At 40.4% G+C, this 15,000-nt stretch overlaps 1 protein-coding gene across 1 annotated transcript in view; it reads left to right on the top strand.

The window, feature by feature from the left end:
- Positions 1-15,000, top strand: part of LOC147727391 (coiled-coil domain-containing protein 171-like) — a 1,936,181-nt gene that overhangs the window by 1,378,603 nt on the left and 542,578 nt on the right. The window contains exon 18 of the mRNA XM_086963620.1: positions 7,325-7,379. Coding sequence (XP_086819746.1) covers positions 7,325-7,379 — 55 coding nt within the window. The remainder of the gene's footprint in view (positions 1-7,324; positions 7,380-15,000) is intronic.

Below are 15,000 nucleotides of genomic sequence, written 5' to 3'. Positions count from 1 at the left end.
TCTAACTGTATATAGGTGTTGGTGTCCTTCACATGCTGATCTACCTTCTGATGGTAATAGGCAGAATTGAGCACCACTAGTGCTCCGCCTTTGTCCGCAGATACTATAGTAAGTGTCTCATTAGAGGCCAATTCATTAAGTGCCAAGGTTTCTTGTCTAGTCAAATTCCTTTTCGTTTTTCCATGATGTTTTAATTCAGCAAAATCTTTTTTTACCAATGTTTCAAAAAGATCTAGAGCTTTATGTGTCATAGGTGGCATAAATGTGCTTTTCGGTTTAAATATTTTGGTTCCTGGAGTGTCTGCCATAGGTTCAGGATTCTCTGTGGTTATTTGATGAAAGAACCATCTGAGTCTCAACTTCCTCATAAACTTAAAAAAGGAGACTTCAGTGTCAAGATCATTACTTTGATATGTTGGCACAAACGACATGCCCTTATTCAAAACTGCTATTTGTGTGGAGGTTAGTACAGTGTCTGAGATGTTCATGATCAATTCCTCTTTGGGTTGCGTCTTACTCCGTCTTGTTTTTTTGCCTTGTCCCCTCCTTGTTCGTTTGTTTTGCTTTGTATGTGTTGTGCTTGTTCGTCCGGTGGGTGATTGGAACTGTGGCCCCCTTCTAAAAAAGGCTGCCTACTTTGATTGCTTGTCATGCTTTCTGCACATACACCTGCTGCTGTTATCTCTACTGAGGGACGTGTGGGTAAAATATCTTGATCTGTGGCCAAACTTTCTTCAGAGGTATTTTCAGTCGGTTTTCTAAATGCCCTTCTCTGTGCATAATTGTTGGCCCAGCTGTACACCTCATCCAACTTATAATCTAAGGTGTCTCGCTTAAATTTTCGCAATTTTCTTTCATGGACTTCCTTTGTATGTTCATCTAGTTTGTCATTAATTTCTTTCAGAGTCTTGTCCATATCATCGGCAGACATACGTGTAGACAACTCGGTTTTCATGTCATTAATCTCTACCTCTAACTCCTTCAAAACATTGGACAGCTCTTTGACTATAAGAAGTACTAAATCAAGTGAACATTTGTTCAATATCGCAAACCATCTTGCTAAGAATGGTTTATTAAATTTGAACAGCATTGGTCTTAATGAAATCCGCAGTCCCCTAGGGATGCGTTTAACCCTATGGTACTGTATCAGAGTTGTGGCATGAAGCCTCTGATTAATTTCTTTGCGTAAAGTGTATTGCAGTTGTTTAATTAATTGTGCAGTAGTGCCTGGCTTGGTTTTTAGATCTCTGGTTTCTTTAATAAGAGTGTAAATGTTCTCGGCTTCCTCAGCTGTATAACCTTTTACATCCTCTTGGTTCTTTGTCATCTGGGCTATTTCATCAAAATCCATCTTTACACGTGGGTGCAACTCACAAACGGAGCTAAAACAGTACAATATTCAAACAATATTATGTGATATGCACTCCTACTTTTGTCAGTTTCGTTTAACTTTCGACAATTATGTCTGGTGCTGGTCCATATCTTGACTAGCCCCTAGTCAAGTTGGTACAAATGAAAAAAATTCACTGAAACCTGTGTTATGGGGAGCACTATTCACTTATTCACAATTACGTGATTCGTTTTTTCTTATTTTACATACATTTTCAATCCAACTTAAACATAGTAAATTTGTCAACCTTATGCTTCATCAAAAGTTCAAACAAGATGTATCCACAGTCTTATTGATCAGACTGCGAACCTTAACCAGCAAAAAAAGTAAATTCTCATCAAACGGTGATTGTATTTCCTTTCTTCAAGGTTGTTTTTATTCTTCTATTTCATCAGTAAATGCGACAATTTGAGTTCTTCAAACAACTCTCCATCATTCAACAAATGAAGACATATCCCAATGCATTTCGGTATGCACCTTCATCAGGGGAATGCACTATAAGTAACAAAAAATCTATCATATATATACCAAAGAGGATACACTATTTACAATCACAAACCATCAGTTTCATTATTTTGTGAACTAAACAGCAACCAGAAGATCTTCTAGTGTCATAAACACATCATATGTGTAATTAAAAATCATGCTCACAAAAGTTCACCTGTCACCTTATAAACCAAAACCGAAAATCTAGTGAGCAACCCAATGCTACCCTCACCTCCTACTGACTGCATGCGAGAAAGTAACCTTATTTAAACATAAAAGCCATGCGAGTCACCAAATATTCCGGAATTTCAGAAGTGCAGTGTCTGTGCACTCTTACCTTCACTTAAAACAATAAAGCTGGCAAAAATCAAAGTCCGTGATTTCCTTATTCTGAAAAAACATAGTCGCAAGACACTCAATGCGCTGACTTCATAGTGACATAACTAGCTTATACATTGCTAATAGAGCTGGTACTTACTCGGTCTTCCTGACCCCACTTATGGATTCTTGTACCGCTACTCTAGTAGAGTCATACCCTTGATCTGTAACACATCAGAAAGAAAGCTCCTTAATATTTACATAGTTTGTGTTACAATGTGTAGTGGTTCCTAATCTTTGTTGCGTAACGTTACCTCTATCTTTCTAATCAGTTGCGCTCCGCGGAACTCTGAAGTGCTCTCGCTTTGTCGCTCTATCGCTAGAACGAACCGCGTTAGAAACGCCTGTATATGGCGTCTGACGTCAAGTTGCTAGAAACATTGAAAACGGACTACTAGCTTATTCTTACTCATCCAAAATGGCGTTTATGTGTTTACTAATCGGGAAAATACGAATTGAAAGTCGCCTGATCCCATTCCATATTGCTAAAAATTAAAATAGAACTATACTCACATTGCAATGGAAAAATAAAAAAATAACAAGTGTATATCCCAATAAACTTCGTGTTATTAAATTGTGTGAGATTTTATGAGCATGAATATCAATGACACCTGAGTGTAGTAGAAAACCATTAAAATACAAATACCAAGCATATATATTACAATACAATTTTATAGGAAACAAATCATTTCAATCTTGTCATTGAGTCCATAGGGGGTCAGCGTCCTAAGGGACTTTATCCAATAAGTTTCTCTTTGTGCCAACAGTCTAACTGTGTCAACATGTGGTTTTTCCACCAGTCTCTCTAACACAGTAAATTTCAATTGAGGTATCGTATGCCCCCTCTCATGCAATGCACAGCCAAACATGATTTCATGTTTTTTGTACGTATCATACTCTTATGTTCGGTCATCCGAACCTTCACCTTCCTTGTGGTGCGTCCAACATATACAAGTCCACAGGGACATTTAATCGCATATATTAGAACACTTGAATTGCAATCAGATGTGTGTCTCAAGGTTATGTGTCTTCCTGTTTGGGGGTGGGCAAATGAATTTCCTACCAATACATTGCCGCAATGGCCACAGTTTTGACATTTCATCATACCTTTCTGACCCAGATCTGTACTTTCATGCCTGCGACCTTTCAAAATCTCCTTAATATTCCTTGATCTGGAGTGTGCAAATAGAGGTTTGTCTAGAAATACCTGCTTAAAATCGGGTTCTTGCTCAATTATTTCCCATCGTTTCCTTATACATTTTTTTATAGCCGCTGCGGCTGTGGAAAAGTTCAATACATAGACTTCCCTCCTATTTTTACTCCTTGCGCTTTTTTCCAACATAGTGGATCTGGGCATAGCTCTTACTCTGTTCTCTGCTTGATCAAGAACTGTGTCTGGGTACCCCCTTGTTTTATACTCTTCACGCATTCTCATGATGGTATGAAGCCCTTGCTTCTCATCTGAACAAATTCTTCATGCCCTGATAAATTGTGACAGTGGTAGGTGTCTTTTTAGTGATTCTGAATGAAAGCTATCAAAGTGTAAAGCATTTTTTTTGTCTGTTGTCTTTTTAAATACACTTGTCACAAGTGTGTTCCCTTTTCTTGTGATCATGATATGATATGCCGGCTTTATTGTTTTAAGTGAAGGTAAGAGTGCACAGACACGGCACTTCTGAAATTCCGGAATATTTGGTGACTCGCATGGCTTTTATGTTTAAATAAGGTTACTTTCTCGCATGCAGTCAGTAGGAGGTGAGGGTAGCATTGGGTTGCTCACTAGATTTTCGGTTTTGGTTTATAAGGTGACAGGTGAACTTTTGTGAGCATGATTTTTAATTACACATATGATGTGTTTATGACACTAGAAGATCTTCTGGTTGCTGTTTAGTTCACAAAATAATTAAACTGATGGTTTGTGATTGTAAATAGTGTATCCTCTTTGGTATATATATGATAGATTTTTTGTTACTTATAGTGCATTCCCCTGACGAAGGTGCCTACCGAAATGCATTGGGATATGTCTTCATTTGTTGAATGATGGAGAGTTGTTTGAAGAACTCAAATTGTCACATTTACTGATGAAAAAGAAGAATAAAAACAACCTTGAAGAAAGGAAATACAATCACCGTTTGATGAGAATTTACTTTTTTTGCTGGTTAAGGTTCGCAGTCTGATCAATAAGACTGTGGATACATCTTGTTTGAACTTTTGATGAAGCATAAGGTTGACAAATTTACTATGTTTAAGTTGGATTGAAAATGTATGTAAAATAAGAAAAAACAAATCACGTAATTGTGAATAAGTGAATAGTGCTCCCCATAACACAGGTTTCTGTGATTTTTTTTCATTTGTACCAACTTGACTAGGGGCTAGTCAAGATATGGGCCGGCACCAGACATAATTGTTGAAAGTTAAACGAAACTGACAAAAGTAGGAGTGCATATCACATAATATTGTTTGAATATGTTACAAATCATGCAATCATTTGTGGTAGTTTCCAGCATGCAAAGCTCTCAATTTATCAGTTTCCATCCCTGCTACAAGGTAACAAACGATCTCTAAGTTGACATGGGAAAGGGCCAATGACTATGAGTAGCCGGCCCACTGAAGCTGCCCAATCACACTATTTTCATGCTATTGGGATTCCCGCACTGATATGTATTTCTTGAAAATTGTGCACTGGAGATATGTTGTCAATTGTAATGATCTCCCCAACAGCGTTGAGAAGCAAGGAATGACTGAAGTGTAAGTAGGCAGTGCGGACTTGAGCCCCTGTCTAATCCTAGCTTTATCTGATACACAGTGCAGAGTATGTTTTCTGTCCCTTAATACACTGACCACATATCTTGGGCTCGCTGATTCTCTCTCATGTCTACTGTGGCTGCAGAGCTTGGGCTCCCGTTCCTTCTACTGTGACTTACTGGGTGTACATGCAATGGAGCCCCTGTCTAATCCTAGCTTTATCTGATACACTGTGCAGTGTATGTCTTCTGTTCCCTAATACACTGACTACATATCTTGGGCTCTCTGATTCTCTCTCATGTCTACTGTGGCTGCAGAGCTTGGGCTCCCGTTCCTTCTACTGTGACTTACTGGGTGTACATGCAATGGAGCCCCTGTCTAATCCTAGCTTTATCTGATACACTGTGCAGTGTATGTCTTCTGTTCCCTAATACACTGACTACATATCTTGGGCTCTCTGATTCTCTCTCATGTCTACTCTGGCTGCAGAGCTTGGGCTCCCGTTCCTTCTACTGTGTCTTACTGGGTGTACATGCAAACCTTTAATTAGTGCTGTTCAGTGTTATAGAACACTCTGTATTTTAGAACAGACCTGTACGTGTTCTACTGAGTAACAATTTTAAGTTTCTTTAAAACTTTTAGAATGAGGAGCTGAGCTGCTATTGCGTGTGTAGGCGTGATTGTGGCTTTATAATAATGCAAACTGGTAAATGGTAGCATTTTTTGTCAAGAGAAAATAATGAGCTTTTGGTTGATAGGAAACCTCTTGCGTTGGGCTGTGACAGATTCGAAGAGGGACTTTGTTAAATGTGTGGAGGCTGCGCATTTCTTAGAAATCAAGCTAGCATTAACTTCAACTTGCAGCTGCCAGTAGCAGCATGTGCTAACACTCGCTTACTCTTTGGTACCAATACCTTAACCACTCTGGCCTTTGGGCAATGAAGACAGCAGCAGGAGAAATTAAAGTTCTAAAATCTGTATTCAATTTCTGTAATGTCCCCTCCTTTCCATTTCCAGAGTTTCTCCAAAGCAAATTGTTTGCTGTTGAGGTGCTAAGGGTTCAACACATTGTCAGCAATGCAGTGTCACCTGATGTCAGCAGGAGATCAATGTGTGCGTGCCTGTAAGTTCTTCTTGCCTCACATTTCAGTGAAGGGACGCCCCTCCAGCCTAGTTTAGTTCGTTAGTAATACATGGAGTTTCCACTTAGCAAATGCATCAGGGACGTAGCTACCTTTGGCGCAGCAGGTGCAATGGCACCAGGCCCAGAGCATTGAGGGGGGCCCTTGAACCCTGATAATTCCTGAATTTTACTACCCTGCTGTAGGAAAGTAAATATTTTCGAAGTAGTAAGGGACTCACAAATGGTAGAGTGAGTCTGTAAACACACAAGGGAAAAACACAGATAAAGTGGGATTGTCAGGCTCTACGATTGGTAGGTAAAAAGATTCTCTAAGTCAACGTGGTATTTTTTTAGTAGACTCTTTGAGTTAATTTCACAAAGCCATATTATATCCTCAATTGAACTTAGGTGAACAAATGTCATAAATTATGAATTAAAATTAATATTTCGAATTCACAAAATCCCAATTTCTCTAGTGAAAAATGTATTCTAAACATTATCCTGTCCCATTCCCACCCACGATACTGTCAGAGATGTACTTGTGTCAATGGTGTAGCGTGCTACCAGCCCCGGTACTCACCAGTAACCAAGTCATACACAGAGAGTAGTTGCATACATCTTTATTCTGTGTGTAAGTCAGAACTCAACATACTAAGCTTGTCTTCAACTCATCCTATCAACGCTTACGTCACAGGCCTACGGTGTACAGTAGGAACGAAAAGAGTTCCAGTATTTCTTTATTTACACAACACTATAAATGGCAGGAGTAATTACTTCTACAGTGTGAACATCATGAGACAACAACCCTAAGATTAGTGGGGGGTTAGAGGAAGAGGTGGCTCCACTAGGAAAAATATTCTCCCTTTGTGGAAAAAATAATGCTCAATTGTTGTTTATCTAATCATGTAAACATGTACACATGGGTAAATGTGTAAAGTATACTTGATATGCATAGATATATCCTGGAAAGCTGTAACTGCTACAGCTTCCATGGAGTAGTCCTAGGGTTATTTTAAATTCCAAAAATGTGTGATTATACAGTAAATGTAGGTGCAAACTTAGATGTGTAGATTTACACATTTTCTCTGTGAATCTGATCCTATGGTTGTATTTGCATGCACACATGCAAATTTATAATTAATTTGCTTTTGTTCCACCTAATAGGAAAACTGTACACAAGATAATCTTTGTTCTTTTTTCAGAGACAAGGAGTCTTTGATCAATCAAATCAAATATACAACCACATTCTTCGAAAAGGTACTGTATTAATTAATTATATTGAATGTTTTCCTATGCCATTGTTTATATAGTGAAAGGGTCATTTATGCTGCATATATATATAACCAACTTCAACTTCGCAGACTCTAAATAGTGGTGGTGATTTGACATGCTGGAATGTAATGAAAAAGAATGTGTTATGCCTTTACATTTTGAACAATGTAATCCCTCCTCTGAATATAATTATATTTGTGCCTCACTCAGGCAGCCCTGTTTAATCTGTCTCCTGAAAAAATCACTTGTGTTTGTTGAGTAGAATATGCTGGGTTGGTTTCCATTCCATGCGTTGACTACCTTACATTTTACAATCACTAATGTATTACCTTTAAGGTCGGTTTTGAGATAGCTTCAGTTGTAAAGAGGATCATCAGAAACCTGAAATATGTTGGTTTTTTGGACGCAAGTGTTATCAAAATTCTTTAAAATATCTTCTGTTCCATCCAATTCTGATGTCTTTCTAAGCCTCTCATGTTCCACACAATGGTTCTAATACATACAGAAACATTAATAATAAAAAATACTTACCATTAATCTTCATTACCCTGAAACATAGTCCTCCTCATCCCAGTCTTTAATATGGTGAGGAGTCTTGTCTCCTTGTTAAAAATGGAAAATGCAATATCAATGCATACCTCAATATATGTACATATAGTCATGAACTCGTGTCACCATTGTTGAAATCACCCAATATGACCCTTCCCCTCAACCCAGAGTCATAAGTAAGTGGTCAGGCAGGCCCTGCAACCTAAGCCTGAAGCCACTGATGGACAGATCACAGGTGGTGTGACCTGTCACCCTTAGATAAACATGCAAAAAGGAAAACCCGGATTGTTCCCACAGATAGGCAGCAACACCACAATGGTCTTAGGAGATGGGCCCCAATAAAACACATTTGGCCGTAGGAGCGCAGTTAGACCTGGAATCCTTGACGTGGTTTTCTGCTGTCTTTTTGCTTCTCCCTCCTGTATTTTTGATTGTATGCTGGACTTCATTTTTGCTGGTTTAGGTAGTCTGGGCTCTTTACCACTGCTGATCAGTGCTAATGTGCAAGTGCTCCCTGTGTAAATTATGATTCTGATTGTTTCTCCAAGATTAGCATAATTGAGATACTGGTAAGCCTCTAGTAAAGTGCACTGTGTGTGCCCTAGGCTAATAGTGAGTCTGCTGCACTGGTTGTGCCACCCACAGGAGTATCCCTGTAAACTTGTCCCAGGCCTGCCATTGCAGTGCCTGTGAGTGCAGTTTTAAATTGCCATGTCGACCTGGCAAGTGCACCCATTTGCGAGGCCCTAAATCTTCCAATTTACTACATGTAAGGCACCACTAAGGTAGGTCCAAGGTACCCCCAGGGGCAGGGTGCAGTGTATATGAAAGGTAAGACATGCAATGGTGTGTTTTGCATGTCCTGATAGTAAAATACTCCCAACTTCGTTTTTCACTATTGCAAGGACTAGCTCTCCCATAGCCTATAATTGGAAGTTCCTTGCAACATTTTACAAGTGTAACTTTCAATTGGGAACAGATAGAGGTTTGGAGTTTGGGCTCTCTGAGCTCAGAATTTAAAAACACAGCATTTGGTAAAGGTGATTTTTAAATTGTGTGTTTGAAAATGCCACTTTTAGAAAGTAAACACAAAGAGATGATGGACGGAGCGCTGAAAATTTTCAGACACTCACCCCCAGTTACAGATCTGGGTTGAATCCATTATCGTTCTTTACCTCACTTCGCCACCCCCAGCAAATACCTAGAGGGAGGAGGGTAGTTGGACTCAGATGAGAAGGACTGTAATATTTTCATTACCCATCATCTGTCCTCTTTGTTCCTATTTTTAATATGGTAAGGATTTACCAATTATATAGTGTTTGCATCAATTTCATATTAATGTTAACAGAAAATAAAGATGTTTGATAAAGACAATTACTTTATTGCTTATTTAATACTACAGAATCATTGTTTCTGATAGAATTCTTAAATACAGCCTACATTGCTTGACAAAGGTCTATGCTGATGCCCACATGGCCTCTACGTATATCCAGAGGGATGCCCCCAACCAAGGTAGCAGAAATCGATCTTGCACATCTTCTCTGAACATTAACTAGAGGATAGGGATAAGATTTCCCTAAAGTCTTCTGTTCCCCCAGTCTCCTGGCAGGCCGAAGTAATGGCAATTAGGAAAGCAATCTTTGAACATAGCCATGTGAGCATAGCTAATTCTAAAGGTTCAAATGGAACCTCCTGAAGTCCCCGCAAAACAATCAACAGTTCCCAAGCTGGGATTGGGGAAGAAACCACTGGCTTCCTAAGCCTAAAAAAATTGAAGAGCCGACTAACTAAAGGATACCCTTAACTAAATCATTAGAATGGGGTTGGAACGACTTGACTGCAAACCATTGGGCTGATAATGTCACTGTGCAAGACCCTTTATCCAAACCTTCCCTTAAGAAATCAAGTATCTTATAGGTGTCTAACAATTTAGGTCTTGATCCCTTAACTAAACACCACCTTTGGAAAGAGCCCCATTGTTTATTATAAGATGTTAAGGTAGAAGGCTTTCTTGAAGTCTGAGTGTCTAAAGCTACCTGTCTTTCTATTTCTACCATTTCAGTTTCCAAGCCGCTAAATTTAGGTATCAAAGAGATTCCACTGGCAGGATGAGAAACTCAAGGCGAGGTAGAGAAAGAGGGAGATGAACCCTTGATCACTGTCTGCGGGATCCTAGAGAACCAAGGACTCCTCAGCCAAAAAAGGGCCACCAGAATATCTGTCTGCCTCGTCTCCCAAATCTTCTGCAGCAGCAGGAGAGAACTTGGAGGAAAAGCAGACAGTGTTGTCCTGTGCCATTTGAATTCAGAAACACCAAAGGGCCTTGACTCTACTCAGTAAGGCTGAGTCACTATAATAACAAAACAGAACAATTGCCAATACTGAGCAACACTCCTAAACCTGTTTAGTAGCCAGAACATAAGAATGAAACATATAGGTCCACACTTTCTACTGTGCCATCAAATATTTTATTTGGCAAATATCTTTCAATTCACTTTATTAAAGATGCTTTTATATACATGTGCATTAACATTAAATACAAAAAGGAAATATATACACAAGACTGAATTTCATTGAAATCTAGCAATCTCCAAGACACCACCACACATTCAATGCAAACCTTCAGGCATACCTCACAAACATTCACCAAACACTTATACCACACACTCACACCATACAACCGCCACACCAGGGCGGGTCTAGCCACACTATACAATAACTTTCAAGTCTTCCCAGACCTGGTGGGCCTCACTCAAGATACCAAGGTCAAACTACCAAATGAATCCTATAAACTCTCACTGAAGTGCAGAAAATGATTCTGATTGATCACAATTTCCTACATAAACCAGCTATTTGACTACACCAGTGGATAAATAACCTAACATGGTTTGTTTGACAAAACAACAGAGGGTCGATGCGTTTCGAACCCAACTGTTTGTGGGGTTCTCAATAGGACCATGAAATTCTAAAAAGAGAGAAAACAACAGTTCATGTTTAGAAAAGTTCATACGGCCATTTACTTGAAAAAAGCACACACCAACGGTGCATTCCGCCTACCTTATTCAATAGCCAAACCAAATCTGCTGCCTTAAAACAACAACCATGTAAATGTTCTGGAAAAGACAAACATAAGACAAAAAACAATCTTTACACCTAATGTCACACTGACACACTAATCCAACGTGGTCAGGAAGAGTCTGATAGTCACTTACCAAATGGGGGTCTTGTGTGTATCATCCCTGAGATATGGTGGCGGTTCAAGGGTAAACTGCCAAAGGATGGCAAATGTATTAGTGCATGATGCTGCATCCTGCGTGTCATGTTGCTTCCACCCAGCGCTATAAAGCTTACCTCGATATCAAGCCAAGACGTCAATGACCGCTTTACTCCATGTTTCCAGTTTACAAGTCAATCTATGGGCAAGATTTTAATCCTTTGTTTAGTCTCCTGAATCCCTTAGTGTCCAAAAAATGAAGAAAAAGTGTGCCCCGCAGACCTTTTACCTTTGGCAAATAATTCTCCTGTTTTTGAAAAACGCTGTCCACGTCCTCAAAGTCTGGCGTGTGACGTCCAATCCACCAAGAATGATGAGCTATGGGGGGTGGCTGGGGATTGTATTATTTGAACTGCCCGCCGGCAAGCCAATGCCGAATGATTCAACGCACTGCGCTGAGCCGCCCACTGAGCGTTGCCACGTTATCAAAGGGTCCACACCGCGTATGCGCGTCGGTGCCTCGTAGTCATGGATACAACAGAAGCTCAAAGCGTTATTGATAGTTCCCCAGACAGTACGTGCAACATCTCCGGGCTGCAGCCAGTTGCTCGAATTCCTGCATTAGATGTTAGGAGGTGGGGATGCAAAACCACCGGTGCATCTATTACACTTGCGCTCAAGATAATATTATAGCATTGCATCCTGCTTATAATGTCAGTACAGTGCATCAATGCTTCGTCATCCAGATTCCCATCAAAATAGTTAAGATTACTTAAATGCGAGACCTTCACAGTGTCACCCATATTGTGGGTAAAACCACTCGTGCAGCAATAGTCTTCACAGCCACCTCATCGAGCGGCCAAAGCAACACGATGTCATAAGTAATGTCCTCACGGAGACCACGACATTACTCCATGGTAAGCGCAATTCAGTTAGCTTCCCTTATGCAGGCGTCCCTTGAAATAACAGTGTTAGACTTTTACATCATTCAGATGGAGGGCAGACATCCCCTTACATCCATGTTCGACAAAAGAGTGGTGGCTACAGTATTTGCGCCATGGGTGTCAGGCTCTACATCTTTCAACCTGCCTAATCAACCAACAGTATGACTCAGCCGTCCAGATTTCCACAGAATGCCTTAGATGTCAGGTTTTTCGTAATTCAGAACAGGGGCAGGCATCCCCAATTATGGTTTGAATATTTCAGAAACCTAATTCAGTCCATGTATAGCCGTATTGAATTTCATAATTAGTAATGCCTCTCATTGTCCTAGTTTAACCTCAATGTCACCTCCCTGAGCACCTACCTCAAGTCCATTTTAAGTCTTTCTCCAAGTGCTCTTTTGATTTCCAATGATTCACAAGAGAAGCATTCACAACATTTCTCCTAAGTCTTGACTTGTGCTGCGTAATCCGTTGGCGAACTTCCTGACTAGTTTTTCCCACATACAATTTTGGGCAGGGACTGAGAATTCCATAGACCACGTTCTTTGATTTACAGTTTTTGAATGTTTCATGTCTCCATTTTATTCCTTCGTGAGAAAATACAACTCCTTCCAGCGTCTGATGACAGCAGGAACAAGATCCGCATTTGTGGTGGCCCATCACCGGTGCCAACCCCATCAGACTCCTAAGGGTGGCTGCCTCTGATTTTGGTAACGCAGCCCGTACAATATGATAAGCAATGCTTTTCTCTTTTTTAAAAGCAAATAGTGGGGGCTGTAGCAACCCTTTGTTGGCCAGGTTTTTTACCAAGTGCCAGTTTTGGTTGACAATTTTCTTAAACTGGTTTGCATTTGGGCAGAAGGTTGTGGCATATACCATTCTATCCATTTGTGATTTGACATTTCTTTCCAGTAGTGTCTCTCTCGGTACCCACCAAGCACGACGGAGAGCGTGCCTCAACAGTTATTTGGGGTAGCCTCGATCTACAAGACAGTCCATTAGGTTGTTCGCATGTAAAAAATATTAGTCTTTAAAAGAACAATTGCGACAAATCCTAAGAAATTGCCTGAAGGGCAGGTTTTGTTTCAAACTTTTAGGGTGATTGCTCAAATAATGGAGTGCCTTGTTTCTATCGGTTGGCTTTCTAAACAAAGTCGTCGCCAGTCCCCCTTCTGATGGATAGACTTGAACATCCAGGAAAGTGATCTGATTTTTAGAAGAGTTGCAGCTAAACTTAATATCTTATGTCCTTGTATTGAGCCAGTTACAAAAGTCACTCAGCTGTTCCTGTGCGCCAGACCAAATCAAAAAAACATCATCAATATAGCGCATCCAACTTGAGATGCACTCATTGAAGGGATTGTTGTTATAAACAAATCTGTCTTCGTATATTCCTTTGCGCAAGTGTAATAGATGCACCAGTTGTTTTGCATCCCCACCTCCTAACATCTAATGCAGGAATTCGAGCAACTAGCTGCAGCCCGGAGATGTTGCACGGCCACGGACTGTCCGGGGAACTATCAATAAAGCTTTGAGTGTCTGTTGTATCCATGACTACAAGGCACTGACACGCATACAAGGTGTGGACCGTTTGAAAACGTGGCAATGCCCAGTGGGCGGCTTAGCGCAGTGCGTTGAATTATTCGGTATTGGCTTGCCGGCGGGCAGTTCAAATACTACAATCCCCAGCCACCCCCCAAAGCCCATCATTCTTGGCGGGTTGGACGTCACACACCAGACTTTGAGGATGTGGACGGCGTTTTTTGAAAACAGGAGAAGTATTTGCCAAAGGAACAAGTCTGCGGGGCACAATTTTTCTTCATTTTTTGGACACTAAGGGATTCAGGAGACTAAACAAAGGATTACAATCTCGCCCATAGATTGACTTGTAAACTGGAAACGTGGAGTAAAGCGGTCATTGATGTCTCAACTTGATATCGAGGTAAGCTTTATAGCGCTGGGTGGAAGTAACATGACACGCAGGATGCAGCATCATGCACTAATACGTTTGCCAGCCTTTGACAGGTTACCCTTGAACCAGCACCATATCTCAGGGAAGAGACACAAAAGACCTCCATTTGGTAAGTGACTATCAGACTCTTCCTGACCACGTTGGATTAGTGTGTCAGTGTGACATTAGGTGTAAAGATTGTTTTTTGTATTATATTTGTCTTTTCGAGAACATTTACATTGTTGTTTTTTTAAGGCAGCAGATTTGGTCTGGTTAATGAATAAGGTCAGTGGAATGCACCGTTGGGTTGTGCTTTTTTCAAGTAAATGGCCGTATGAACTTTTCTAAACACAAACCGGAGGACGATCCTTCTCCTACTTCACCACCAAGACCCAAAACTCCCTGCCCCTTCACCTCAGGCAATCCACTTAGTTGACACAGTTCAGAAAGGACCCCAAGACCTGGCTCTTCAACTTATTTCCCACACCATGCGCTCTCTGCAGCCCCTCTCACCTCAGCACCTTGAGACCCTCATTGATGAGTTGCCGTGCACTACAAACCCCTGATTAATAGATTGATTGATTGATTGATTGATGGAAGAGCTTTAAACTGGTAATGATTGCTACCAATGGCAAATCTTAGATACTTCTGTCTGAAAATAAGCGTCATTTAAAACCAATGTTTCTATGAAATCATTTGCTGATATGATAAGCTTAAAGAGTTATTATCTTGAAAGTTTCTACTTTGAGTAACTTGTTGAGATTCTTGAGGTCGAGCAATGGCCGGAAAGACCCATCCTGTTTCAACACCAAAAACAAAATGGAGTAGAAGCATTGAGTTTTTTGATCTGAGGAACCTTTACTACTCCCCTTTGGGCAAAATATCTTGCACCTCTTAAAGCATTGAATCTCTTTTTCGTGTGGTAATAGGGTACATTTAAACCACAAG

This window comes from Lissotriton vulgaris, chromosome 3_1, assembly GCF_964263255.1.
Source record: "Lissotriton vulgaris chromosome 3_1, aLisVul1.2, whole genome shotgun sequence".
NCBI lineage: Eukaryota > Metazoa > Chordata > Amphibia > Caudata > Salamandridae > Lissotriton > Lissotriton vulgaris.
This window is presented reverse-complemented; position numbering and strand designations above follow the sequence as displayed.